The 26,104-nt window shown below is 46.2% G+C and overlaps 1 protein-coding gene across 1 annotated transcript; it reads left to right on the forward strand.

Annotated features, from left to right (window-relative positions):
- Positions 1 to 267: 267 nt before the first annotated feature.
- LOC133353391 (A-kinase anchor protein 7-like) lies at positions 268 to 17,443 on the forward strand. The gene is given in 12 exon segments (XM_061569606.1): positions 268 to 440; positions 976 to 1,018; positions 1,955 to 2,062; positions 2,281 to 2,439; positions 3,518 to 3,648; positions 4,873 to 5,006; positions 7,726 to 7,886; positions 8,701 to 8,813; positions 11,689 to 11,739; positions 11,741 to 11,837; positions 13,055 to 13,153; positions 14,743 to 17,443. Coding segments are annotated over 9 exon segments (906 nt in total). The 5' UTR covers positions 268 to 440; positions 976 to 1,018; positions 1,955 to 2,007; the 3' UTR covers positions 13,060 to 13,153; positions 14,743 to 17,443.
- The last annotated feature ends 8,661 nt before the right edge of the window (positions 17,444 to 26,104 follow it).

The following is a 26,104-nucleotide window of genomic DNA, read 5'->3' on the forward strand; positions in this document are numbered from 1 at the left end:
GCGGGGCGAGGGAGGGGGCGGGGCGAGTGGGGGCGGGGCGAGGGAGGCAGGGGGCGGGGCGAGGGAGAGAGGGGGCGGGGTGAGGGAGGGAGAGGGCGGGGCGAGGGAGGGAGGGAGGGGGAGCGGGAGGGAGGGGGCGGGGTGAGGGAGGGAGGGGGCGGGGCGAGGGAGGGAGGGAGGGGGAGAGGGAGGGAGGGGGCGGGGTGAGGGAGAGAGGGGGCGGGGCGAGGGAGGGGGCGGGGTGAGTCTGAGGGGAAGCGACGCCGCCGTCACTTCCCCTCGAGGCGCCTGCGGCCTCGCTGTTGCTGCTGCTGCTGCGGGGAGTTTACCGCTCCCCCCCCCCCGCCTCTGGTAGCGCCTCCACCACCCCGCCTCGGCCTCCTCCACCGTCGCTCTCCCGCGCCAAGCAGCAGCAGGAAGAGGAGGAGGGGACACGCGAGGCGAGTGGGGGATCGGCACCCACCACCCCCCCCCTCACCACCAAAAGAACCAAGAATATTAATCCCTGCAGTCATAAAGCTTTAAATCAAGAGTTTATTGTTGTTGATGTCAATGTAGACGCCAGCAATACGCCACACGCGACACGTGTTGACAATTGCAATCGGCTTCACACCTCGTGGAATCGACCCCAATAACTCGCGGAGAGCTCACTCGGCTCCGGCTCACGTGAATCCCTGTTTGACGTGGTGGCCTCTTCTTGTTACAATGTTTCACCTGCAACCCCCCCCCCTACCTGTGATGTGGAACTTGGCATTCATAAGGGTTGTCCAAGGGTGTCAATTGACAGCGGATAAAGGCATACACACGTACACAGAGACTCGCATACAACTCGTTATGAGGTATATACAAAGCAGAGAACCGCATATTTATGAGTCTAAGACTTGCATCTCAAAGATGTTGAGCGCGTGTGTGTGTGCATCAGGGCGATGTTGCCCCTCCGCTGCTGGGTGATGGTCTCCGCGTGTGCCTGTGCAGGTCGTGGGAGATCCGTTCGACAGCTTCACGTCGGTCAGTGCGGGTCGGTGAATCGACTTTGAGACCCAAGTGCAATTTCATTGACCTCTGAATAAGGTTATCCACTCCATAACAAAGGTTTTTGGGTTAGATCGCGTTGGATATAAACGTGTCGTTAAACCCGCCGCCACCCGACAGCCCAACTAGTAAGGTTTGTCACGTACACAATATGCCAATACGTTACTAGTACGGCAGCACACCGGATGTGTTGGAGACTCGCGAAAGCCCTCGTGTTAAACAGGCTATCCAATAATATGTGGGAAGCCTCAACTTGGTGATCCTATAACCCCGCCCCCTGCTCAGGTTGCCTCACCTGGGCCCATATAAAGGAGTGGAGAACGAGGCGAGAATTTTTTAAAATACTGATTTTTCACAGAAGCTTAATCGGCAGACAGACTGTGGCACCACCAGGTTTACCGGTCAAAGCGGGGCGCATTGTAAAGTGTATAGCAGCGGGCAAATTAACTGCTATCAATGAGACTGAATAGAAAGCAAGTCTATAAACCGTTTAAACCTGATTGATGTGGCAGTTCTCGGCATTATTTACTAAAAAAATATTTTGTTTAAGATGTGGTACTTTGAAAATTAGAATACTGCATTAGATTGCAGTGTTGCTCCAGGTGGTTGTGGCTTGAGGAACCCTGTGTCCAGCAGTAGAATGATCATGGTTGATTATGATGTTGACACAATGATACTGCACTGGAACTTATGTTTTATTTCACAAAGTACGGACACAAAAACTTGTGCGAGCATCTCAAGGATCCTTTTTAAAATTGCACTTGAGACTAATTTTAAGCTTTACGAGGCAAACATAAATTATAACTAATTAAAGCTGGGATTATTTAGTAATTGACCAACAATTGTACCCGACTGCTTTTGTTGGGACCGTTTACTCGAACTCCTTTAACAATGGCGACCATCAACATCCTGCCTTTCGAAGGTGGGAAACCCTCGATAAGCCGACCACATCGTGATGCAGCTGGTTCTCCTGTGATGTCACTAAGCCCCACCCATCATCTACCATCGAGCAGTGCACATGGAAACAGAGGTGAGACTCTTTCCACTATCTTCCGGCCATAGGATAAGGAATGGAATCATAATCGGTAAGAGTCGTCTATTAGTATTGCTTAAATAATCGGATGGACCATCTCAATAACTGACACATCTTACAACACATGGCGATGTTGACCACATTCTCACTGTGCGGGCCGTTTCGAGTGCCCATGCCTCAAGTGAAATGTCGGGTGTGTTTGGTGCTGTTACCAGGGATGCGGGGCAGTGACAACGCTGGCGTGCAGGTGGAGAGCCGGCCGAAGGGACAGGCTCACAAGAAAAAGACAAAGAAGAAGAAGAGGCAGAGTGAGGTGGTAAATCTTCTGGCCGAGCTGCCCTTCCTTCACACCGACATCTCCGCAGAGTTCAGCAGTAAGAAAGCACGAGGCAACCCACACACATGTGTGACAGTGGGGTACTGTTTGCATGCATGACTGTTGCTCTTGTTATTGTTTTTATTGTTTTCTGGAATTTTGGCTGAGGTAGGTAGCTTTGGAAGTTGCCGTCGCCCTGCCTGATTCGTGTTGCGTTTGCCTCTGTACCTTGGATCGCATTCTTTTTTTATTTTCTTTCTCTTGGGTGTTCTCATGCCAAGTTTTTTGTTATTGGGCTTTGTGATGTCACGTTTTGAGATGCAATTTGCATAGCAAAAACATTATTGTAAACAGTTTGCCCTCAGGTGTTATTATTTGAGGGCGCTGTGGTGGCGAGATGTTAATTACCTCGCCTGATATACAGGAGGTTGTGGGTTTAATCTCGACCATGATGCCTGCATATTTGAAGTTTGCATGTTCTCCCCTGTGGTCGTGTGAATTTTTTCCCAGGTCCTCCGGTTTTTGCCTCCACATTTAGAAACATGCGTTTAGAGCATTTGACTGCTATAAGTTTCCTCACGATAAGCAACTTCGTTGAGCTATTGTTTGTCGCCAGGTCGCTTCTGAAAATAAGCTATATATCTCAGTGAGCCCTACCTGGTAAAATAAAATAATTTGCAGTTTTTTTTATAGTTTAGTTTAATGCTGCATTACACTGCAAAGACCTAATGAGTGTGCCCAAGGACTTCACTACTGCATGCATTTGTGGCCAACAGTTATAGCCGAGTGGCAAGCAGATTTGCCTTTCAAGTCGGTTTCTATTGCGCTTGTAGTTTCATTAGCTGCTCTTCTCTGTAATTACCATGGGGAATTAATAAAATTAGACTCTAGTACAGGGTGGCCTTTAAAAACCCTGAGATGTTTGCAAGCCTGGGTATATTTTGTACCGGTATTTGCTGGCCAAATGTCACGTTATATGTATTCACAATTGTGGTAGCGGACACACGCAGACAACTAAATTGTTCAACGTTTTCTCCTGTTCGTATATTCTAAATAAACTGATGTATCCCTGTGTTCGTGTGGTGAAGAGGAACTCGTTTGATTTTCACTGCCTCAAGAACATTTGTGAATGTCAGTCAAAGAGCAGCACCAAGGAAAGAGGAAACGAAAAGGATGGGAGAATGAGAGGAAGGGAGACGCAGCCGACACTGATGAAAAGAAGCGGAGACCAAACTACTTTGTGGCGATTCCCATCACCAACAACAAGGTAGAAGGGACTCCGTAGTGTCATCCCGCGTGTCTCTCAATGTGAGCCAGATATTCTATGATGGAAAAATCATGCCTTCAAAAAACGATAACTACTGTGAAAATAAATAATTGAAATCTCTGTTACATAACATCAACTTAATGAAATGTAAAACCATTTCAAGTCCTTTCATTAAATGAAGGTATAAGAAGTTAGTGTTGCACGTAGACTTGGCCTCGCTTTAATCATAGATGGGAGGCATGGATGTGTTATGTTAATATGGTACGGAACAATACATATACAATTCCTGTAGTAATTGCAGAGGTATCACTCTTCTATGTATATAAACATGAAAGTCTGTCTGTCCCGAATACAAATCCACACCGCTAAAGCTATTGCCACCAAACTTTGCAGGGTTACCTTTTGAAACCCCGCGGAAAACCTTAGCTACATGGCGAGTCGAAATTTTATATATGGGGCCCGGAGCCCCGCAAATGGCACCCCACACGCTCCCAGTGACGTTACCATCCCTAATCGAGCATATATTCACCTGGCCCTGCACATCTAACAGTTACACAATGACCCACTCATGAAGTTAATCTAAAATTGCCGTTGATTGTATCACCCAAAACACCGTTGATGATTCCAATCAACGGTCAACCTCCGTGATCACACCCATCTTGCCGTGCGAGACAAACAAACCGCATTAATGTTTCAAAAAGGTTCACTGTATTCAGAAGGAGGGGGTCTATGGCGTTACAGGAACTGTTAAGATGTTGCTGTGCCATGGGGCCTGTAATAAATGTAACATAACGTGCCACAATGGAGTACGAAATGATACTGCGTATGATTGTCGGCAAATGTGCTGATTAATCATGAAGTATGTAATCTGCAAGTAGCAGGGTAATGCGGCATGCAACAGCAGTAGCTGATAATAGGTCTTATTGACCAGACTATGACATATATTGAACTCAAAAGGGAAAACAATATATATTCAGTGACCCCCTCCTGAATATAGTGATTGAGCCACTCTACATTAACAAAGGATATCCGCAAGTACCCAGGCAACGCCGGGTATTTCCTGCTAATTATAACATAAAGTATGCATTTTTTCATGAATATTTTGCCAAATGTGGTCAAGTAACTAAGTGAAGGTGGAGTAACTTTAAGCAGGGTGGTAGCGTTATTGAAGTGTCCATAGCGAGCCTACGTGGCTGCCCTGTTTATCTCGATGGGTGTTCACAGGTGGTAGCTGGCATCCAGGCCGTCCAGGAGGGAGTGGTGCAGCGAGACCCGAGACTGATGCCGGCGCTCATTCCCGTTGCCACGCTGCACATCACCATGCTCGTGGTCCACCTTGCCACGGAGCAGGTTAGCAAGTACGTAAACACTTCTGGCTGTTGCCTGATGAGGCAGGTTATAATTATCGGTGAAATATCGTACTCGAATGTTGTGCGTTTAATCTCCAACAATGGTGTGCTGAACTAGTAACTAATTCATACACTCTGGTTCTTTCGGTAAAGTTACGTAGATAGAAAAAATAAAAAAATAAAACACGACGTTTCTGTCGCAACATAAGCGGCCGTCTGCAGGTGAGAAAAATTATCTGCTTTTGTGGCTGTATATAGGCACGGGAGGGGGGGGGGAAGGAGGAGTTTGGCTGTAGGAGTTAGGCACGAGGGGGGGGGGGGGAAGGAGGAGTTTGGCTGTAGGAGTTAGGCACGGGAGGGGGGTTGAGGAGGAGTTTGGCTGTAGGAGTTAGGCACGGGGGGGGGAAGGAGGAGTTTGGCTGTAGGAGTTAGGCACGGGAGGGGGGGGGGGGAGTTTGGCTGTAGGGGTTAGGCAGGGGGGGGGGGGAGGAGGAGTTTGCTGTAGGAGTTAGGCACGGGGGGGAAGGAGGAGTTTGGCTGTAGGAGTTAGGCACGGGGGGGGGGGAGGAGTTTGGCTGTAGGGGTTAGGCACGGGAGGGGGGGGGAGGAGGAGTTTGCTGTAGGAGTTAGGCACGGGGGGGGGAAGGAGGAGTTTGGCTGTAGGAGTTAGGCACGGGGGGGGGGGGGAGGAGTTTGGCTGTAGGGGTTAGGCACGGGAGGGGGGGGGAGGAGAAGTTTGCTGTAGGAGTTAGGCACGGGGGGGGGGGGAGGAGTTTGGCTGTAGGGGTTAGGCACGGGGGGGGGGGGGGAGGAGGAGTTTGGCTGTAGGAGTTAGGCACGGGGGGGGGGGGGAGGAGGAGTTTGGCTGTAGGAGTTAGGCACGGGAGGGGGGGGGGAAGGGGTTTGGCTGTAGGGGTTAGGCACGGGGGGGGGGGGAGGGAGTTTTGCTGTAGGGGTTAGGCACGGGGGGGGGGGAGGGAGTTTTGCTGTAGGGGTTAGGCACGGGGGGGGGGGAGGGAGTTTTGCTGTAGGAGTTAGGCACGGGGGAGGGAGAGGAGGAGGAGTTGGCTGTAGGAGTTAGGCACGGGGGGGGAGGAGGGAGTTTTGCTGTAGGGGTTAGGCACGGGGGGGGGGGGGGGGAAGGAGGAGTTTGGCTGTAGGAGTTAGGCACGGGGGGGGGGAGGGAGTTTGGCTGTAGGAGTTAGGCACGGGGGGGGGGGAAGGAGGAGTTTGGCTGTAGGGGTTAGGCACGGGGGGGGGAAGGAGGAGTTTGGCTGTAGGGGTTCATAGGGGAGAGGGGGGAGGGTTTGTGGCGTGTATGTATGGCTGGGGCTGGAGAAATTAGCAAGTAAATGGACTTGTAGTAATCGGACAACAAGACACACGGATGGGTGAGTGAAAATCATAGCAGTTAAAATTTTACGCGGTTTATCACATCCTTCTAATGATTGCTTAATCTGAATCCATCTTCCCGATTAAAGTTTTGTCTCGGTGAAAATGCCATTCCGGACATGCAATGTCCTGGTGTCTATAAGCTGAGCTGTGTCTTACGGCAGCAGTTACATTGGTGAAACGAAGCGACGCGTCTCAGACCGGGTTCGCGAACACAAAGCGGATTTGAAACACGGCAGAACCAACACCTCGGCGGTGGCGGATCATTGTTTCAACGCTGTGGGCACACATGACATTGTTTTCTCCGAGACCAAGGTGCTCTGCAAATCCTCGCGCCACCATCGGAGATTTGTTTACGAAGCCATCCAGATATACACAACAGCAGATAATTGTTCTCACCTGAAGAGGGCCGCTTGTGTTGCGACCGAAACGTCGTGTTGTCTTGTATAATTTTTTTTATCTACGTGACTTTACCGAAAGAACCAGAGTATGGATTCCTGTAGTCATGTAAGCCTCAAATCAAGATTAGTAACTCATTTTCATGTTTTGTTTAGGTGACAAAACCTGATGAATTGGCCGTGTTGGGTGGTGGCAGGTTTAACGACGCATTTATATTTACACGATCTAACCCAGAAATCTGTATTATGGGCTTCAATCAAGTCTGCCTTTCTTTCTTTGGATCAGTGGCATAGCGGGCAGGTTCGCAGGCGGTGCAGCTGCACGGGAACTCACTGGCTGGTGGGGCCCATGAACTGGGATACGAAGAAAGGGAAGGTGGGGGTGGAGCGGCCACTGGCTGTTGGCTTGGGACCCCTGGCAGTACCGGTTGTAGGCGTAAGCCACGTAGGCATTTGCCTTGGGTGTTAGAAGATTGTTGGGACTTGGGAGGGGTGGCCATGTTAAGTTCTGCAGTGTTGGTGGCTCTGATTGAGAGGTGCGTGCAGTCAATTGTGCATTCCCCCTGACATTGTTCATCTGCCTCACAGTCAACACTCATTCTTTTAGTGGCATTCACGTTAATTGCCCCTCAGTTGTTATGCATGTTTAAAGCATTTCTCTTACCTCATTTTCTTAGTGAGTATTATTCTGCAAGTCACGTAGGTATGGTTTCTCTCGAGGTACTATGTGGTTGGCAGCAAAGGGCCGTGTCGCAAAATCCTTTGTTTTATTGTACTTCTGTGCTCCCACGTCTATGCCTGCACATCCACCCTCCCCACTTTCATCCTACAGCATGTGGAAGTATTATCAAATAACCCCCACAACTTGCACAGCGGTTGAGAGGTCCTCATCCAGCAGTGTCTTGACGAAAGGGATGTAAAATGTTTGTGCTTTACAGTGCTGTAAGCGCCATGGAGCTCTGCCAGAAGAAGTTGAGAACTCTTGTGCCAGGACCACCGGTGGTGCTACCATTTGAGGGCATTGGAGACTTTAAAAATGAGGTGGCATTTGTCAAGATATCTGATGGACACCACATGTCCATACTCAACGAGATTGCAGGTACGGCCAGAACCGATCACCGGTGCCACATGGAAGACGGGAAGATTTTAAAAAGGGGAGGTCCAGGGTGGACGGGAGATTAAGGGGATGAAGGGGATGTAGGGAGGCCTGTGTGTATCCATTAAAGAGGTGCAATATTTTGTTAATGTCAGTGGAGGCCAACCTCTATGCTTTACTCAGTGGCAGATGACAAATGCTTGCCGGTGCAGAGACACTTTGCATATTTGTAACTTTACAGCATTCAATGTGAAGTGATAACTGAAATCAGTGACGTGGCACTTGCTATTATTATTGTTTGATCTCGATATCTGAATTAAAAAAGGCATGGCCACAAACATATTTAACAAGCTTTTACGGGCAGCAGAAGTGGAAATCGCCCATCAAAAAATTCAGTTGTCTCAGCCCAACACATTTCAGTTGTTGCCGCTCCCCACAGCAGCAGCACAACCTTCATCTAGGCCATGATTCTTGGCTCACTACCCTGTACACAGCTACAACTTATCGGGGCCGCACAGCTATTCACATTGCTCCTGCATAAATGGCTTTGTCATGACATCAGTTTGGCGCGAAGCAAAGAAAAATTCCAGAGACAGGAAGAGGTTCTTATGTTCGAATTATACCAATTTAAATCTTTAATGATGTTCATTTAAAAAAGAGGTCCTATGAACAAAATATATGGCGATTACAATAATATTATTCTTTCTGTGAAGATATTTTACCATTGATCTAGTATATTTAAGCATTCTATCCTGGTACGTTTCTTAGTGCTCTTTATGTTGCAGTTGTCAAGTAATATTCAACATTCTGGTTTCAGAAACGATCTATAATTGCTTTGAAGAGAAAGGCATTGCTGTGGCAGATGGAAAAGCCTTCAAGCCTCACCTTACTTTCATGAAATTGTCAAGGGCTGCAAAGCTAAGGCGCCAGGTATTTAATGAACACTCACTACAAACCTGGACAGCTAAAATTGTTAAATGTTTACACTTTGGATGTAACTCATATCACCCGTGATACAATCATATACTGCCTCAGTGGGCTTTCACTGAGGGGCACGCCGTGGTGGTGAGATGTTAACTACCTCACCTGGTATGCAAGAGGTCATGGGTTCAATCCCGACCCTTATGCCTGTATATTTGGAGTTTGCATGTTCTCTCTGTGGGCGTGTGGATTTTTCTCCAGGTACTCCAGTTTTTCCCTCCATGTTCAGAAACATGCATTTAGAGTATTTAGCTGCTACTTCGTTGAGCTATCATTTGCGGCCAGGTCACTTCTGAAAAAGAGCTACATAGCTCAGTGGGCCTTACCTGGTCAAATAAAAATAGCTTAATCGTATCAACATGACCTACCTCTGTTTTTAAAAAGCATTATTGTTTGGAGACTTTTCAAATAGCTATTGAGAATGGTGGATGTAAAACCCTTTACACACAATAAGATGCTCTTGTGATTTCGAACAAATGATCTTGCACTGCCTTTACCCACAAAGCACCTGTATTATACACACGGTCTGGTTAAGTACATTCAAGACAATTTGTTTTTAAACAGAAAGTGTAAGAGACGTAGATTGTCAAGAGCTACGCTGAACTAAGCCACTCCGTAGGGTTCAGTGGGGAGTCTGCACCTCAAAAGTGCCAGACTAAATAAAGCAGTCAATCATTGTAAAAGCACCCTCGGTTGTTTCCTGAGACTGCTGTACTTTTTCATTGCCTCCCTTGCAGAAGGGAAACTGAGGTCTTTGTCTCTGATGCCACAATATTGCCATGTTCCATCAGCGTAATGCCAAAATGGGCTAGGTCTTCGGGGGCTGAAATGCACATTCATTATAAAAAAAAATTGACAACTTAAGCACATTTTTTGTACGTTCAACATTCATTTCAATAGTCGCAAGATAAATAACTTAAGTAATTTGATGTCACAACACAATCTGTGCAGGTGTAGGTAGTGGACCTGCAGACGAGTGCCCTTTTCAAAGCGTTTTACACTTGGCCGTATATCTCGGATATCGCTGGCGTATAAAACAACGTGATTGACGGTGCGGCAACAGATACTGTTGCCAATAGTTTTCGCTATTCATTAAGAATGTCTAGACAGCAGTTCATACCCATCAAGAAAATACTTTTTACTTTCCTCATGAAAGTGAAACTTACGCTCCATAGGCACCGTGGTGCATTTATAACGTTTTCATTGCTCGTGTGATAATATTGATACAGGCTTGATTTCATTATGCCTTACATTTACAGTAACGCTCTTTCTGTCATGTGACTGGAACTGGCTTGTTCTGGGCAGCGGCCGGTGGATCGCACGCTCGTCGTGTGCACGACACGCACAGCCTTTAATATTGCCATCGTATGGCTCCAAGTATATCAAATAGCTCGTCCTGTTTGTGCTTATTTTTTTTCTGTGTTATCCCCTCTTGCCTATGGCCAAATCACCCAAGATGGGCATGATTTCACCATATGCCAGACTACTCAGGATTGAGAATGTTTGTACACGGATAATAATATAAACTAGCTTTTTTGCCCTTCCAAGGATGGGTGTAATATTGCAGTAAATCTGAAATATTCAATAGAAAAATTGTTCAGCTCATGATTATTAATGAGGGAGGGGGGGGTTGCCCTATGTGGAGTGATATCACCCAATAATGGTTATTGGGGAGGGGTGCGGCATGTGGAGTGACGTCACCTGCTAATGATTATTAATGAGGGGAGGGGTGCGGCATGTGGAGTGCGCGACCTTCTCGTGTTCTTGTGTGTTCATGTAAATTTCCACGCTGGCATGAATATTAATAAAGGGGGGGGGGGGGGGGGGCTCTTTTGCAGTGACGTCACACACGGATGTAGCACTGTGCTGCGTAGATTTATTTTTTACTGTCACTTTCTGTAAAGAAACGTCATTTGAAGTGACTTTGCGTAGTTAATTATTTAATTTAGCTCGACCTTCTCCTGCGTTAGTGTAAAAATCCACCCACTCAATTAATGAAGGGGGGGGGGTGGGCCTCATGTGGAGTGACATCACGTGCTGGACACACACACATTCTTGGCTTATTATAGTAGTAGTGTTCAGTTTAATGTAGTGTCGTTTTGTGCAAATTGCATCTCTCAATTGCTGAGGAAGCACAAACCAGCTGGGAAACAGTAGCCAGACAGTAAGCCGGCACCAAGAATTGCCCAAGCTCTGCGGTCCCTCTATACAAGATGTTTTCATCCACAGAAAACCCACACGTGCGAGAGGGCAACAGTATCGCGGTATACGAGGGAAAGATGACGTTAGTCCGTACTTGTACTGCATTTTCCTGGCAAGGCAGGTTGTGGCTCCCCCTTGACGCCCAAGGGCTGGGAGTTTTTTGCAACATTTGTGTCATCCACCGACCCTCGAGGCTCCACATTGCCAGAATACAGGCGACCACCATGCACAAACAGGTTGTCCTTGGGCTTATACCATTACATCCCTTCTTATGTTTGATGTTTTTTTTCGCTAATGTTCAACACTTTTCAGTGGATTCACTAAATAATCCAAGTAGCACGTCGCCGAAAAGAGTCTTTGGACTCGATGAGACTGTCTTTGGTAAAGGGAGGGCATAACGAAGTCTCCCTCAGATTGTCAAGAGGTTGTGTTTAGTGAATGCTCCTGTTTCCCCCAGTGGTTGCGACCACACGAATCTGAACTCTTCCGGTGTCACCCATGATTATTGACTACAATGATTTTTTTTGTATCATGGCATCACCCCACATCTTCAGGAATCGTGTTCTGTCATAATTGTAAGAAGTCGTGAATAAACAGACCCCGTGTGCGATACGTGGGACAGGGCATCAGGAAGATCGACCCGAGCTTCTATGAAGACTCGAAAGAGGAGTCCTTTCGGGGGGGAGCTGCTACATCGGCTCGATTTGTGCGCGATGCTGAGGAAGAAACAGCCCAGTGGCTTCTACCACTGTGAGGCCACGATAGCTCTTGGTAAGTGATGTGCTCGCACACGTTCACCGTGATAGAAGATTCAGCTAATTCTCGCTTTACCTGTGGCTACATCATCCGACTTGTGGGTTCACCTCGCTTGTGAAATGAACTATCTATGGGTGCACTCATTAATTCCATCACTATTACGAGCTGCTCCTCATTCGTTAAGGGGCAGTGAATCGGTGCCCTTGTGACGTCTTAACGTTTATCGGTAAATGTTATTTTAACAATTTAACAAAAACAATGTTTTCATTATTTTTTTGGAGAATTTCCTGCCGGTTAACTGTGCGTAACGTGTTTTCTGCATTTCCCTGTAGCGTTATAACCTCATTCTGCATCTTCACCAACATTCCACATAAGTAAACAATACGTATTGAGAGGAAGACCTCACAGAGAATGACTTGACGACGACATAGGAGTTTGGTGCCAGAAAGATGTGGCACTACTTGAGCATATTGGCACAAGACAGAGAAGAGTGGAAAAAAATAACGACATATCGCAGTGGACACCTACGAGCTACCTGCCTATGGATCGTGATGCTGATGATGATGACGTATATTTTACAGGGTGGTTGTACATGTGTTTGGCTTTATCTTTGTTTATTATTTTATTGGGTCATCCATCAACCCCCATTACCTGGGATAACTGAGAGTTTACTATATTGCACACTGTTAGAGAAGCAGCTGCATGTGAAAGATGCAAATTTTAGGCAGACATACCGGGTTTCAAACAGGGGCTTGTTTGGTTGTTGCTTCAGCACCGCTACCATTTAACATCAGTTTGCCACTTTGCAATGTTAGAATAATCGTGAGAACACGTGTGGATATAAGTCTCTTTAGTTTTTGAAATTATTATTTACATTCCAAGCTGTTCTACCTCTCTCCCTATGTCAGAATAATTCACTGAAACGGCAAAAACGCTGCACATTGATCGTGGGTCACTTCCTTCCCATCACGTAAGGGCGCGTTATTTCCAGAGAACAACCACACAAGCCAGATGGTCTGAATAGCCCACTCTCATCATGTCCTTAACAGCCATAATGGATGATGACACCACGGTATGATTTCTGGTGTCTGCCCATTGAGTGTCTTAGCCAAGCATCAGTGGTACTCTATTTAAGACGAGTGATATATTTTCTCACGCAAGCTTATTCGGTTTGAGGCTGAGCTAAGCCAAATCAGGTGACCGAGCGAATGTGTCTTGTCGTTGGTGGCCAGGTTAGGACTGCCAGCTGGGTGCCTTTCAGAACCGGGGATTGTCACAGCACCTGTTGTGGTGGTGACTCAGTGCTTGTGACGCAGGCATTTAACTTCATGGTGATCCTTATAACTCTTACAATTGTTTTATTAATCGGCTCTCTTTATGCATTTCACAATCAAGCAGGCGAGGGTTAATATGAGAAGGTTTGAGCCCAAAGAGATTATAAGCATTTTCTTGAGACAGAAAACGCATGGCAAGACAGGCACTCATAAAAGAGCAAGCAGATGTTGATTGAGATAACTACCATGCCGTAGTGTGGGATCCAGGCTTATTGATGTACCCGGGACATTTGTGTAGCCACAGGTTGTAGATCTACTATTCATTAATTCAATACATTATTTGAGTAAGAACTCGCCTCCACTAAAGAGGGCATCACAATACCTTACAGTATAAATTAAACAAATATATTCCTACTCTCTGGGTCTTTCGGTAAAGTCACGTAGATAAAAAAGTAATTAAAAAATCACGACGTTTCGGTCGCAACACAAGCAATCGTCCTCAGGTGAAAATATATAGCAAGATAGCTGCTGAAGCAGGGCGTTATATAGGCCTGAGATGGGTGCAAGGGTAAGTGGGCGGTGTTAGAGAAGGAAGATCGAGGGCACCCCAAAGCTGTTGGGCTGGCCATTGTATCGTGAGAGATTAGCATGTCAATGTAGCCACCGTCACATCGAGGAATGCAACTCAAGAGAGTTGGAAATAACTGCTAACATCGGCAGGTAGGATGGAAACATCACAGCCAGTTATGACTTAAACTGGTTAATAATGAATGCTCAGTTTTGTACCCATCTTCTCGGTTGAAATTTTGTCTGTGTTAAAATATCTGGATGGCTTCATGAACGAATCTTTGTTGATAGCCAGTAGGTTTGCAGAGTTCCTTCATCTTGGAGAAATCAATTTCGTGTCTGCCCACAGCTTTAAAACAATGATCAGCCACGGCCAAGGTATTATAGTCGTACCTTGTTTCAGATCTGCCTTGTGTTCACGAACACGATCCGAGACATGTCGCTTAGTTTCCCCAATGTAACTACTGCCGCAGACACAGCTTAGTTTGTAGACACCGGGGTATTGCATGTCAGGGATCACATCTTTCACAGATGGGATCAGATCAAGAATTGTATGTACTGTGTTGAACCTGGATCTTGTGTTTGCTCATGATTTTGGAAATGTTTTTGGTAACCCCTGCTATGTTATGGCAAGGTGATGGTTTTGATTGGGTCCTCAGAAGGTTCTCTCCCAACGTTTGGGGTGATAGCTTTACGGATAAAATCAAGATATATAAAAATGTCAAAATGAGTGGATATACTCAAGGAAAATCTAAAAAGAAAAAATTAGTCTTGCAGAGTTTCCTGAACTGTATGGGGCACTGTGGGCTTACTATTATACATCTCATAGGGTACACAGTCCATCATAATCGTATTGCTTTTTCTGATAAATATTTTCAGATCGTGGTTATTGTTAATTTTTGTTGAAAACGAAACCGGTTATTTATTGATGAAGTATTTACAATTTCTAAAGTTGTGGGATAAACATATGGCTCTTATCGTTATACTGTATATTATGAAAATGTATATGGTATCATCAACAAAAATATATAGCAGAAACTTTCCCTAATCGTTACACACGATGCATGTGGCTGGTGTAGGTGACCAGCCCGTTGTGAAGGAGGAGGAAGTAGAACTGGCGGCATTGAGCAGGCGGCTGGTGGACACGGCTGTGAAGAGGGCGGTGCTGCAGCTCATTCACGAGACCCAAGTGCTGCCTGGTGGCACAGAACACATTAAGCAGCACCCGCGGCCTGCGGGAGACCATCCTGACACGCCGCCACGTCAGACAGAGGAGTAGTGCACAGAGGGGGGACGGAATAGATGAGTGTTCTCACAAAAATACAAGCGGCTTCAGAAACCAAACGTGGAATCTGTGAACTGCTGCAACAACAGTGGTAATGCCACTTCCGTGATGGGTGTTTTTCTTTTTTAGAGAAAACATTTTTTTTTGCATTTTCCCAGATCACTTTGGCGATATGTTGCCAGGAATTGTTGAAAGCGAATACAAATATATGTTTGGGCTCTTTCGTGGAATGTTTTTTTCTAATATATATAAGGATTTAACGGTTGGTGTGCTATGTACAGTTAAATCGTAAAAATATTGTTTTATTAACGTTCAGCTTCGTGTTCCTCTTGGGTATTTTAAATTCAATTTGTTGTCAGCATGAAAAATTACATTTTCAAATGTAATTGATACGTGCATTTCCATTTTTGAAAAATATGAAAATTCATTAACTTAGTTAATTCTGTATTTCTTATAAAAAATATAATAACTGGCCTGAAAGCAAGTCAAACACGGAGTTTGAGTAGTTGAGAACTGGCGTCCATTATCCGGTGAGATTTAGATTTTATGAGTTGATGAATATTGGGATAAAATTGTCAAATATCTGACAAACCATACATGAGCGTGTGTGTTCAACAGTGTCACCCTACAGTGATCAGCAGTCGTCTCGTGGGTATCACCTTTTGATGAGCGTCACGTTTTACATTTGGAAACCACAATTGTGGTTGTCATGACTAAATTTATCACAAATGTCCTAGCTTACTGCTTTGACTTAATTTAAAACCAGTTTGTGGCGATGTTATTAATTGCTCTAGCGTTAACATGTTGTTTTCATTGCATCGTGCTGATATGTAACTCCCACTTATTATTTTAGGATGCATTTTGTGTACCACGAGTTGCACCAAAAAATATATGCATTTACGATGCATTCACGTGTGAATGCCGTGCAGTCTTTACGAGTTGCAGCGTGTTTCATCAGCATTTTAGGACTCGGCCATCGGCGATTGTGCATCTCGTGTGACTTTTCTCGCTGGAATAAGATGTTAGAAAATGAAGCTCTCAACCATTAGATGTTAGAAAATGAAGCTCTCAACCATTAGATGTTAGAAAATGAAGCTCTCAACCATTACCATTCTGTTGCCCTCTCCTGTCCTGACCTAGCACAATGCCTTCACTCGCTACTTGGTGCCGACTTGTGCCATGGAAGTCTCCAGTAGCAGAAGAGCTTGCTTGGCACCGTGCGAAAGATACACGCTGTATTCTATTACAAAATAGCTCTCCAGCATCGTACATAACCTGGAGCATCATCAACACCTTCATCCTAAAATTATTTAAATGTATTATTTGATGATTCGCTTCCACGCAGCACTAAGGCGAATCTATAAAAATTGAAAGAAAAAAAAATAATTGTAACCGTTTGGATAGCTACCGCCTTAGTGCTGCGTGGAAGTGAATAATCAAATAATACATTATTTAAATGCATGCCTATAAACGTCACCATACTTTAATAGAGATTACCGTTGGTACGGCTATTTTGATACACCCGAGATAGGAAGGACAATATCCAAAGGGCTCGCATAATGCACATGCATAATGTACGTTGACTCATTAATCCCCCCCACTTTGCACAAGAGCACAGAAGCGTAGTCACCACATCTATGCCTCTATATAAGCAACTAAACAGACTTTTCCAAAAATCTGGCTGTCGCCTGATGAAGCTAGTTGTAATTACTGTACTGGCAAAACGTCGTACTCAGATTGTAAATGTTTTGGCTTAGCTCTCCAACACACCGGTGTGCTGTACTAGTGACGAATTGGCATGTTCTGTTTACGTGACAACCCTTACTAGTTGGCTGTGTCGGGTGGTGGTGAGTTTTAACGACACATTTATTTACACGATCTAACCCAAAAAAAGTCTATTATGGTTGTAGTTGGTTATTACTATTTCGCTATTTTTGCAGCACGTTTCGATTGTTATCGCAGGATTTTGCTTTTTTATTTAAACCACTGCTTTATAGGTTATTTGTTTTTAAAAACCAGTTTAAGGTCATTCACATGAAAATGATGCAGTTTAATGGTGCCTTTAAATGAAAGAGCACCGCTTAGTGGTGGTTATTTTTTTTTAAACCTCAGGATACATTATTTTCCTCAATCTTTGTCCCTTCAGCTCTCTTGTCCAGCTTCTCCATCATATAGGTCTCTCAAGGCCTCCACCTTCCCCCATGGGCTGCGTATTCTAACACAATCTGCCCTTTCCCATCCTTGCCACGTGTCCAGTTTTTATTGGAAATTGCCTCTTCACACTCGAGCGTCTCGTCGATCCGAGCGACCGTGTCCTCGCAGGCTCACGCGGCTCCGTGTGCAGCGGAGGCTGCATCGCAGGTGCAGTTGTGAGATTCACACTCGAGATGCCTGCTTTCAGGGACAGGCATTGAGCTACCCACTGCACTGCCTTCGTGAATGTAACAAATGCCATGGTTTTGAAAATGTATTGAAATAAAATATATTTTACTGATTCCCTTAACTACTCTTTGGTTCTTTTGGTAAAGTCACGTAGGCAGAAAAATAAAATAAAAAATAATATATCACGACGTTTCGATCGCAACACAAGCGGTCGTCCTCAGGCTGAACCAGGAAGAACAGCGAGAGAGCTGTTACAAGAGGTTATATATGTTGGCGAAGGGCAAGCAGGCGGGGTCTGAGCTGGAAAGGAATTCCATCCCCGGACGCAAGCACGCCAGTTGTGTTAATGGGGGGAGATTAGGGAAAGAGATTAGCATGAAATGAGCTTCCGTCGCCGCATAAGAGCATCACCCCCGCATATGCGCACAACAGCAGTGTTAATGGGAGATTAGGCAGAGAGATAAGATGAATTATCAAGTTAGTGTCATGTCTATGTGTAACACAAGCTGCGGCGCTGCCAACTGCGTCAACGCAAGAGAACCACCGCAACGGTGGTCGTGCCAGTGAGACACAAAGCCCATCACACAGCCAGAACCATCGGTACATCGAGGCTCAGGGAGCAGAGATGGCCATGTTAGTGAGACCCCAGCCCGTTAATGCAGAGGCACCCAACAGGGCAATGCAACTCAGAGAGTCGGAGATAACAGCCAAACGGCAGGGAAGAATGGAAGCACCACAGCAAGTTACGCCTGAGGGACGACTGCTTGTGTTGCGATCGAAACGTCGTGATCTATTTTTATTTATTAAATTTTTTACCTACGTGACTTTACCGAAAGAACCAAAGAGAATGGATTCCTGCAGTCACGAAAGCTTCAAATCAAGATTTCCCTTTAGTACTTACGATTTTTTTCACTATTATTATTGATCTACGTCAGTCATTGAGAATATTGCAGGTTTTGAACCCGTGATCCGAGTAGCCCAGATCTGGCTTAGTCTCCACTCAGCTACGGACATGTTGAGGCAATGCCTGGGTTTCCCACTCATGAAGAAGCTCAGATGATTTATGCTCACTCTTTGGTTATTTCGGTAAAGTCACGTAGGTAGAAAAATAAAATAAAAAATAATATATTACGACGTTTCAATCGCAACACCAGTGGTCGTCCTCAGGCGGAAAAAAAGCTACAAATCAAGAATGACTAATGCTCCTTCTGGCAGCGCTTGGCGTTATTGGAGAGACTGCAGACTAAACCCAGGCTGTGCTGTGGTCGAGTGGAGCAGTGTTTTGCGCACCGTGCTATTAACTTGATCACCTGAGTTTTACTCCCGGCCATGGCCAACGTGAGCGGGCGAGTGATATCAGTCCCGGCTTTCGGGCCTCCAACAATCTGAACTGAGCAGCCATGGTGATGTATGGTCAAACTACCCCCATGACCAGCACGGCTTGAGGAGGCCTTCATCCGTAGCTGAGTGGCGAGTTCACATATTGTGTTCTGTTGGTGCTCACTGCAAGTAATTAATATTTGTTTAAATTGTGGCTCTTTTTCAGGACAGGAGGCGGGCGAGGGGAAAGTGGAACTGAAAACATTGCTCGAGTCGGAGCGACGGAGTGTGATGGAGAAACTTGCCGAATTTAAGACGTTTCTGATGCTTCCTGAAACGGTACAAAAACTTAAACGTGCACTGGCAAGCAATGTGGAATGACCTCGCAGTAGCCAACCATTTACATTTGAGAATGGTGGTTTTGCTTTAAATTGTTGCTTTTAGAGAGGGCATTTCTGTGGGCTATTTTTTAAAATATCCAAATGGCAATGTGGTGGGCATGAGAGGGCAGTGCAGCATCACCAATGTTGTGCTTTACTTCTATGCCCCTGCATTTATTCTCCCACCGTCAGCAACCCACACTGATCAGCATGGTTAAAGTGTGATCGTATGAACCCTGGCAACCTGCACAGTGTGGGAAGGCCCTCATCGAGCAGTGGCCTCACACGAGGGCTCCACGTGTCCACGTCTGTTGTGTTCTTGGTCAAGTAGCATTGGGCAGTGTTTCCTTTTTATTTACAGTCCCGGGTCGGTGGTGGACATTCACACTATAATGGCAGGAAACAATTATCCACGGAACAATAAATTATTTTCCCATCAAACAGTGCATTATTGCTCACAAGGTGGTGCACATTTTACGCATCCCAGAGAGGGTAAGAGGCAGAATTGACTGGCGAGGATTATAAACAAGAGCATTGTTTAAACGTGGTTCATTTGGCTGTATTCGTTCCTGCTCTAAAGTGGATCCGTACGAGGAAAATACCAGAAGCAATTGTCATTCTCAATAACCTTTATTGCTTCCTTGAGAAATTTTACAGATATATATGTAGAATTCATTGAAGAAACCGAAAGTCCATATTCGGCGAATGCGTTTATTCAAATGGCAGAAGCAGCTCCTCCACACACATTTAGACGATGCACAACCTGAGAAGATCAGAGGACATTGCCCAGTCCGGGTGGACTGCACTGTTCCATCTACCGCACAGCCCAGATCTGGCACCGTCAGATTTCCCTCCGCTCGGCCTCGCTCACGACTCGGGCAGCTTCGCTTTTTGCCCGAATCAAGAACCGAGAACGGTGCCAGAAGTTTTTTTTTTAATCTGGGACAACGTTTTTGTTTTACTAAAGCTACCAGGACACCAGTATGAAAACCATTTTGTCCCTGCTTCACCGAGACGTTTAAAAGAAAAAAGCTTTTTAGCTCACACTTGGCATAACCGTCCCAATTATAACGACAATAGAGCAGCTTGTGACGCGCCGTGATGCTGCGTTCACAATGGACGAGTTGCTCGAGTTGGAGGAGGACGACGCTCGCCCGTACCCTGACTCGAGGACGACCCCTGCGCGGTTGGGGGCCTCACGGCGCGTGCGGTGGAGCCACCAGGGGGTGCTCGGCGTTGGGCGCCCATCGTGGCAAGCGTGAAGGCGGTGCGGTGTACGCGTCAGTTGTAGATTGTTTGTATATTGTACGAGGGTCTGTACGTGCCTCTCAGTTGGGCTCAATGTGCTGCGTTGCTGTTGACGCAAAGCACCCGTGGCTGTCCCGTGGCAGGCAGCAGCGAGCCCTTCGACACTTTACGTGGCCTCAAAGTGCACCTAGCTTGGCACAAGCACTGTGGTGACATCAGTACCACTTAGTGGCGAGTTGCAGCTCGTGTGTGTTGTACGTGTTGTGTATATATTGTATGTTTTGTATTGTTTGTGCACGTATTCTGAACGTGTTATGTATGTGCGTGTGGAAGTCAGTGGATGGGCTGCATGGGGCATTGTGGCAGTGCTCCACCTAAAAGTTATATTTTAAACATTTATATTTTTTAAAGAAAAATAAGTTTAATTAACTCTTCCAAAGTTTTAAGTAAACCTTAGTGAATACTGGCCTCAATTTGTTGGCCTTTAAAATCTATTTTGTTTGGTTTTGGGATGGGCACACATTGGTAATATTGATGATTTGGTTCCGATGTCGATACTTTCCTAACGATGTTTTGATTTTGATGTATTTTTTCACGTAAAAATAAAAGCAAACAATATTTTTAAGATAAATACAAATAAACTGGCCACTCTTCAAACTGAATTGACAGGTGTATAAAGGCAGACCTCGCTTAAGCATGAGCCCGTAGAACAGTGATTCGTTATAGCGCTCTTTGTCCTGGAGAAATGTTTTACTCAACTAAATGAAATTAAAACTTCTCACGCGCTTACGAGTTGAGAAGATGCAGCAGCGCTGGTGGAGGAAACCTACCCGCCCCCAGCATCCGCTCAGCCGATGAACGCGAGATACACTGAGCCAACTAGACCCCCCTCCCGCGATTTGATTGATTGGTGCTCACGATTCCATAAAAAAAATGTCTGTCATTTTTTTTTCAATTACATATATATATTTATCAAGGTGAGAGCTCATGAGAACAGAATAGAGTCTCAGGCTCCACCCTAAAAGAAACCTCATCGCAGAAATGTTGACTTGAGGGCATCAGAAAGACCCGAATTGGAAGCACAGTAGCTCAAACCTCATCTCCCCACCGCTGCAGTAGAATGCACTCGTGGGTACCGTACGTAATACTGATGGTTATAATAAATTACTTTTGTACGTGAAGTGTTTACCATCTGTATTAGTATTAGCACTATTACCAATGCCCTAATGAACTCCTCATGTACTGCTCGTACAAAAGAAATAATGTTGTCGGTGAACGCATCCGCACATATACAATGGGATGAGCCCTGTTAGCGCTGATTCGACTCGTGCGCACTTCTCCAGGAACGCATCTTGAGCTCGAAGCGAGGTCTGCCTGTATACACATATATATGTAAAGTTCATATTCTGGAAAGCAGATGTGTATTCTGTCGTTTGAGATTCGACCCTGCAACAGGAGCCCTGCCCTTTGTATATTTTGTGTAAATGTATTAATAATTAACATTAGTTACGGTGTATCGTAGTGTAAGTTTGTGTTGAGTGTTGACATTTGCCTTTTCACGATTAGATTTTTTACGATTGAATGATTCATTATTATTTTCCCATTATAAACAATGATTTTGTATGTTTCAGTAGTTTTTTCTTCCAAATAGTTAATAAACATCGCATTAAAAACATCAAAATATTAATTCTGATATTTGAATGTTCATTCTGATATTTTAATGTCCGTTCATATTTCAATAAAAAAACAGTGATTGTTTGATGCGCTGTTTTTCTTTCAAAGTTCCTTCTCGAATGTCAATGTGGTCTGTGGCATCAATTACAATTTAGATTCCACCAGCACCCGCCCCCCTCATTGATCGAGGGGCGGCCTCTCATTGGACAATTTAAGCCCCTCCCCCAGATTGCAGCATTGGCGAGAGGGGCGGAGCTGGGGCGACTTAGACCCCGCCCCATAGCCAATCACAAGCTGGCATTCGCTTATAGTCCTGCTTATGCTTTATTAATGAATACAATTGTTAATTTGTTCATTAAAATTTAGTGAGTCACATGTTAATTGTTGAGTGAATTAAATGTACATTTATTTGTAAGTTCTTATTTTTATGGAGCACCTTTATCCAAGGCGCTTGAGGGGTTTTAAGTGGTACAATTCAGCTCCAGGTGATATGTGCACAGGGATGGGGGGCATGGGAGGGAGGTTGGTGGATACGGGGAACTGCGGTGGGTACCCAGGGATGGAGGGAAGGATGGGCCAGGAAGAAGAGGTGGAGGTCTTGAGGGAGGAGCGGAAACTCGACAGGGGGAGGGCGCTCGCTGCTTCATGTGGAGGGGAAGTTTGTTGCAGTGCAAGGGGCCGAGTAGGGAGAAGGAGCATTCACGGGGGTTGTGCACAAGGAGAGGGGGGCGGTGAGGAGGAGGATGAGTGGGAGAGATTGAGAGCGGAGCAAGTGCCGGATTCTCCTTGTAGCAAAAGTAGCTACACATGCTACGGGCCCCGCACTTTCAAGGGCCCCGCGCTAAATGCTTTCAAGCTATCAATTCTGGTTCAGTGATTCTGCACTTGCTCGATTACTATAGTACTATACTGCATTCAATTTTTACGAACGACTGGGTATTTAAGGTTAGCGATTTGTCGTATGATCTGGCTGTATAGCAAATGAAAAAATACAATTACTTTACCATGCAAGTAAAAAATAGATCTTTAAATATTTGTGTTTTAGGGCCCCTGTATAACATGCTTCAGGCCCCGCACTATCTTAATACGGCACTGACCACCACTTATATTCCTCACCTGCTATTGATGAGGTGATGCTCCATTAGCCTGGAACTCAGCTTCCCACACCCCGCCGCCATGCTCATATGCCCTGTTTATTATTTTGTTCAGACGAAGAACCACTCCATGTTGTTTGACAGGACTGTCTCCCCCTCGTGGTAATTGGAATCAGAACCAGTCTCCTGTACCTGTATTCCACGGAGGTAATGTAGTTAAAACGGACGGGTTACCAGCTCCTTGCACACACTGCTCGAACTACTGTACATATACAGCTTCACTTCAACATTACCACATGCACCCCCTACAAATATCCCCCGTATAGCCTTAACAGACTGCTGGGGCAAGTGCTGTTTACTACACACCGCACCAGCTACTCATTTTAAGCTAGTCGACCGAGAGGGAGGCCCAGGACAGGTTCAGATAACCGTCGTTGTTGTTGACCGTGAGCCGGAATCGAACTCTGGTCGCCAGGTTCGTCATACAGCGCACTAACCGCTGCACCACCGCTCCCCACACTGTACCCATACATTAATGTACATGAACACGTAGTGTGCAGGACTTCACATATTACATGTGTAGTGACATAGCGCCGACTGCTGTCCAGCAGCGGCAACTGCGGTGGACAGCGCACACGCCTCTGAGCATATACACGGCTGTGTGCTGGCAGGGCAGAGGAACTGGGGCAAGGGTCACGGAAGACCTCATCTGGAAGCCCCCAGAACCCGCTAGTGGGTTCTAGAAGGGAGGCACGGCCAGGGCGGAGCTAGGCTGCGCTGAGTAGGATAAAATCAGCGGAGAGCGAGAGCTCCGGGCTGCCGGTTCTGGGAGTGTACTCGTCTCGTCGTCGCTGCCGCCTTCACTCGATAATTGCGCGGCCAGATAGTTGTTGGCTGTCTCGGTCGACGCTGTCGGTGTAACGCGGTTAGGGTTGTGTCTAGGACTGGGCTGTACGACATGCGAGAAGGAAGGAGGCGAACCTGTCGAACCTTAAGAGTGCTATAATAAAGGTGCTCCAACTTGTGCTGCACTACACATGTAAAACACACACATATACACAAAGACAATAAAGACAAAGACGCGTGTTAGATGCGCACGCTGAATCACACCTATCGAAACAATCCCAAACCCGTGTCCAGAGTAAGGGGGCGGGGCCTAAACATAAAGAAGGCCAGGCCTAAAGAAGGGGCGGGTCGTAATAAGGATAGGTGCTGTACCAAAAGAGGGAAAGTAGGATGATATCGAATCAGTACAGGTTGGGGCCTAAAGAGTAAGAAGGCGGGGCATAAGAGGAAAAAGGCAGGGTCTTAATAGCATGGGGCAATAATCTGAAGATGTTAAACTTCAAAGTTGATTTTACAAAATTAAAGCATATAATCAAATTCATGCAGCAGGCAGCATACCTTTAATGCCATAGATGCGGCCACAGGCCGACTAGTGCTTATTGTGTTGCTCTTGTTTGAGAGGCACCACCAGCACTCGGGTGCAGATTGATGCGTGTCTCTTAGTGGGACTCGCTGTGCTGTGTATGTATTATATGCATTCTGCAGGTGTGTATCGTGTATGTATTGTACATGTGTACACGTGAGTAGAGGCTGTGCATCCCAGTGGGGCTTGCTGTGCTGGGCGAGCCTGCGGCGCCTCCCAAGCAGTGGGGAGTGTGGGTCCTCCATCCACACACTTTCCTCTTTCCCACGCACTCTCTCCTACTTGCGCTGCATGCTCTCGTCTTCTCCCCGCACACTACTCTTCGCCCTGGACTCTCTCCTCCTCGCGCCGCACTCTCCCCTCCAACCGACCCCGTCTCTCCGCCGCGGCTCCCCGCAACATGTATGGATCGGGGATCCCGTAGGGACCTGTGGGGATGACGAGAGGATCCAATACGCGCGGTAGGTTTCAGGGAGACATCGAGAAGACAAGTGGAAGAGCAGGGCAGGGGCGTAGCCACTGTGGGAGTCATGAATATCCATAGACACACGGCGTGTGCGTGTCTCTGAGTAAATTCTAAAGAACACATTTAGATTTGGCTCGGGAACCACCCAAACCCATTTGGGTGAAAATCCTGGTATTTTTGCACCTGCTTGGTTCTCATTTCAGTTACGTAACAAATGCAGGTTCTGCTGACAACGGAACCTTTCATTACACATTGTCCAGAGTAGGAATCAGTACCATTCACGGTAGCACGTTAGTTCTACCAATTTATTAAAACAATTAATGACAGTTAATTATTTGATAACCCACTCATTTAATATGGTTATCACATAACTCACTGCTATTGGCCACTTTAAGAAATTGCAACCACTAACCTCATAACACCTCAGGTGGTTGCCAACAAGTGAAACATCTGCTCGGGGTTCATGGACGAAGAGTAGTGTATGGACCACAGCGACTCAACGCTGAACTAGTTCTGCAGATTTAGTATAATTGTACACGTTAGTTGGCAATTATAACATTCAACTTAGATACTCTGTTTTATGGTTTGTGAGTACTATAATCGCAACAGAATTTACATTTGCAAATAACGTGTCACTGTACCTGTAATCCAACCAATAATCACGAGGAACCAACCCAAGTAGGACACCCTAACTCCCACGGTCTGACTGGGCCTCTGGAGCAGGGGTAAACGTGCCAATAACGAAAGTGAGTGAACCGAGTTCATGTGCGCGGGGTTTCCGCGCGTTGTGGCTGCGCTTTGGGACCTGAGCTCCTCCTGTGCTGCCGTACGGCCCCACCGCTGGCACCCGAGGCCGCGAAGAGGCGGCTTTGGTCCCTGGGGCCCCCGCCGGGTATAAAGGATGTGGCAGGGTCGCTGCTGACACCGCCGTCGTCTCGGTACATGTAGTTGTACCCGTAGCGCTGCTGACTCTTGACTGATCTGGCCGGCCAGTACCGACCTTTAGAGTAAAATGCGTGCGATATCCCGCCACCAGCACCCGAGAGATACGGTCACCACAGAGAACCACAGGGTTCTACATTCACAACTCAATTCGGCTTGCCCCAATGCTCACACATGTGCACCATGACTGACAAATATCCCTTTACATCTGTGCAGGCTGT

The sequence above is a fragment of the Lethenteron reissneri genome, chromosome 43 (genome assembly GCF_015708825.2).
Source record: "Lethenteron reissneri isolate LAM-NWPU_2019-01 chromosome 43, ASM1570882v1, whole genome shotgun sequence".
Taxonomy (NCBI): Eukaryota; Metazoa; Chordata; class Hyperoartia; order Petromyzontiformes; family Petromyzontidae; genus Lethenteron; species Lethenteron reissneri.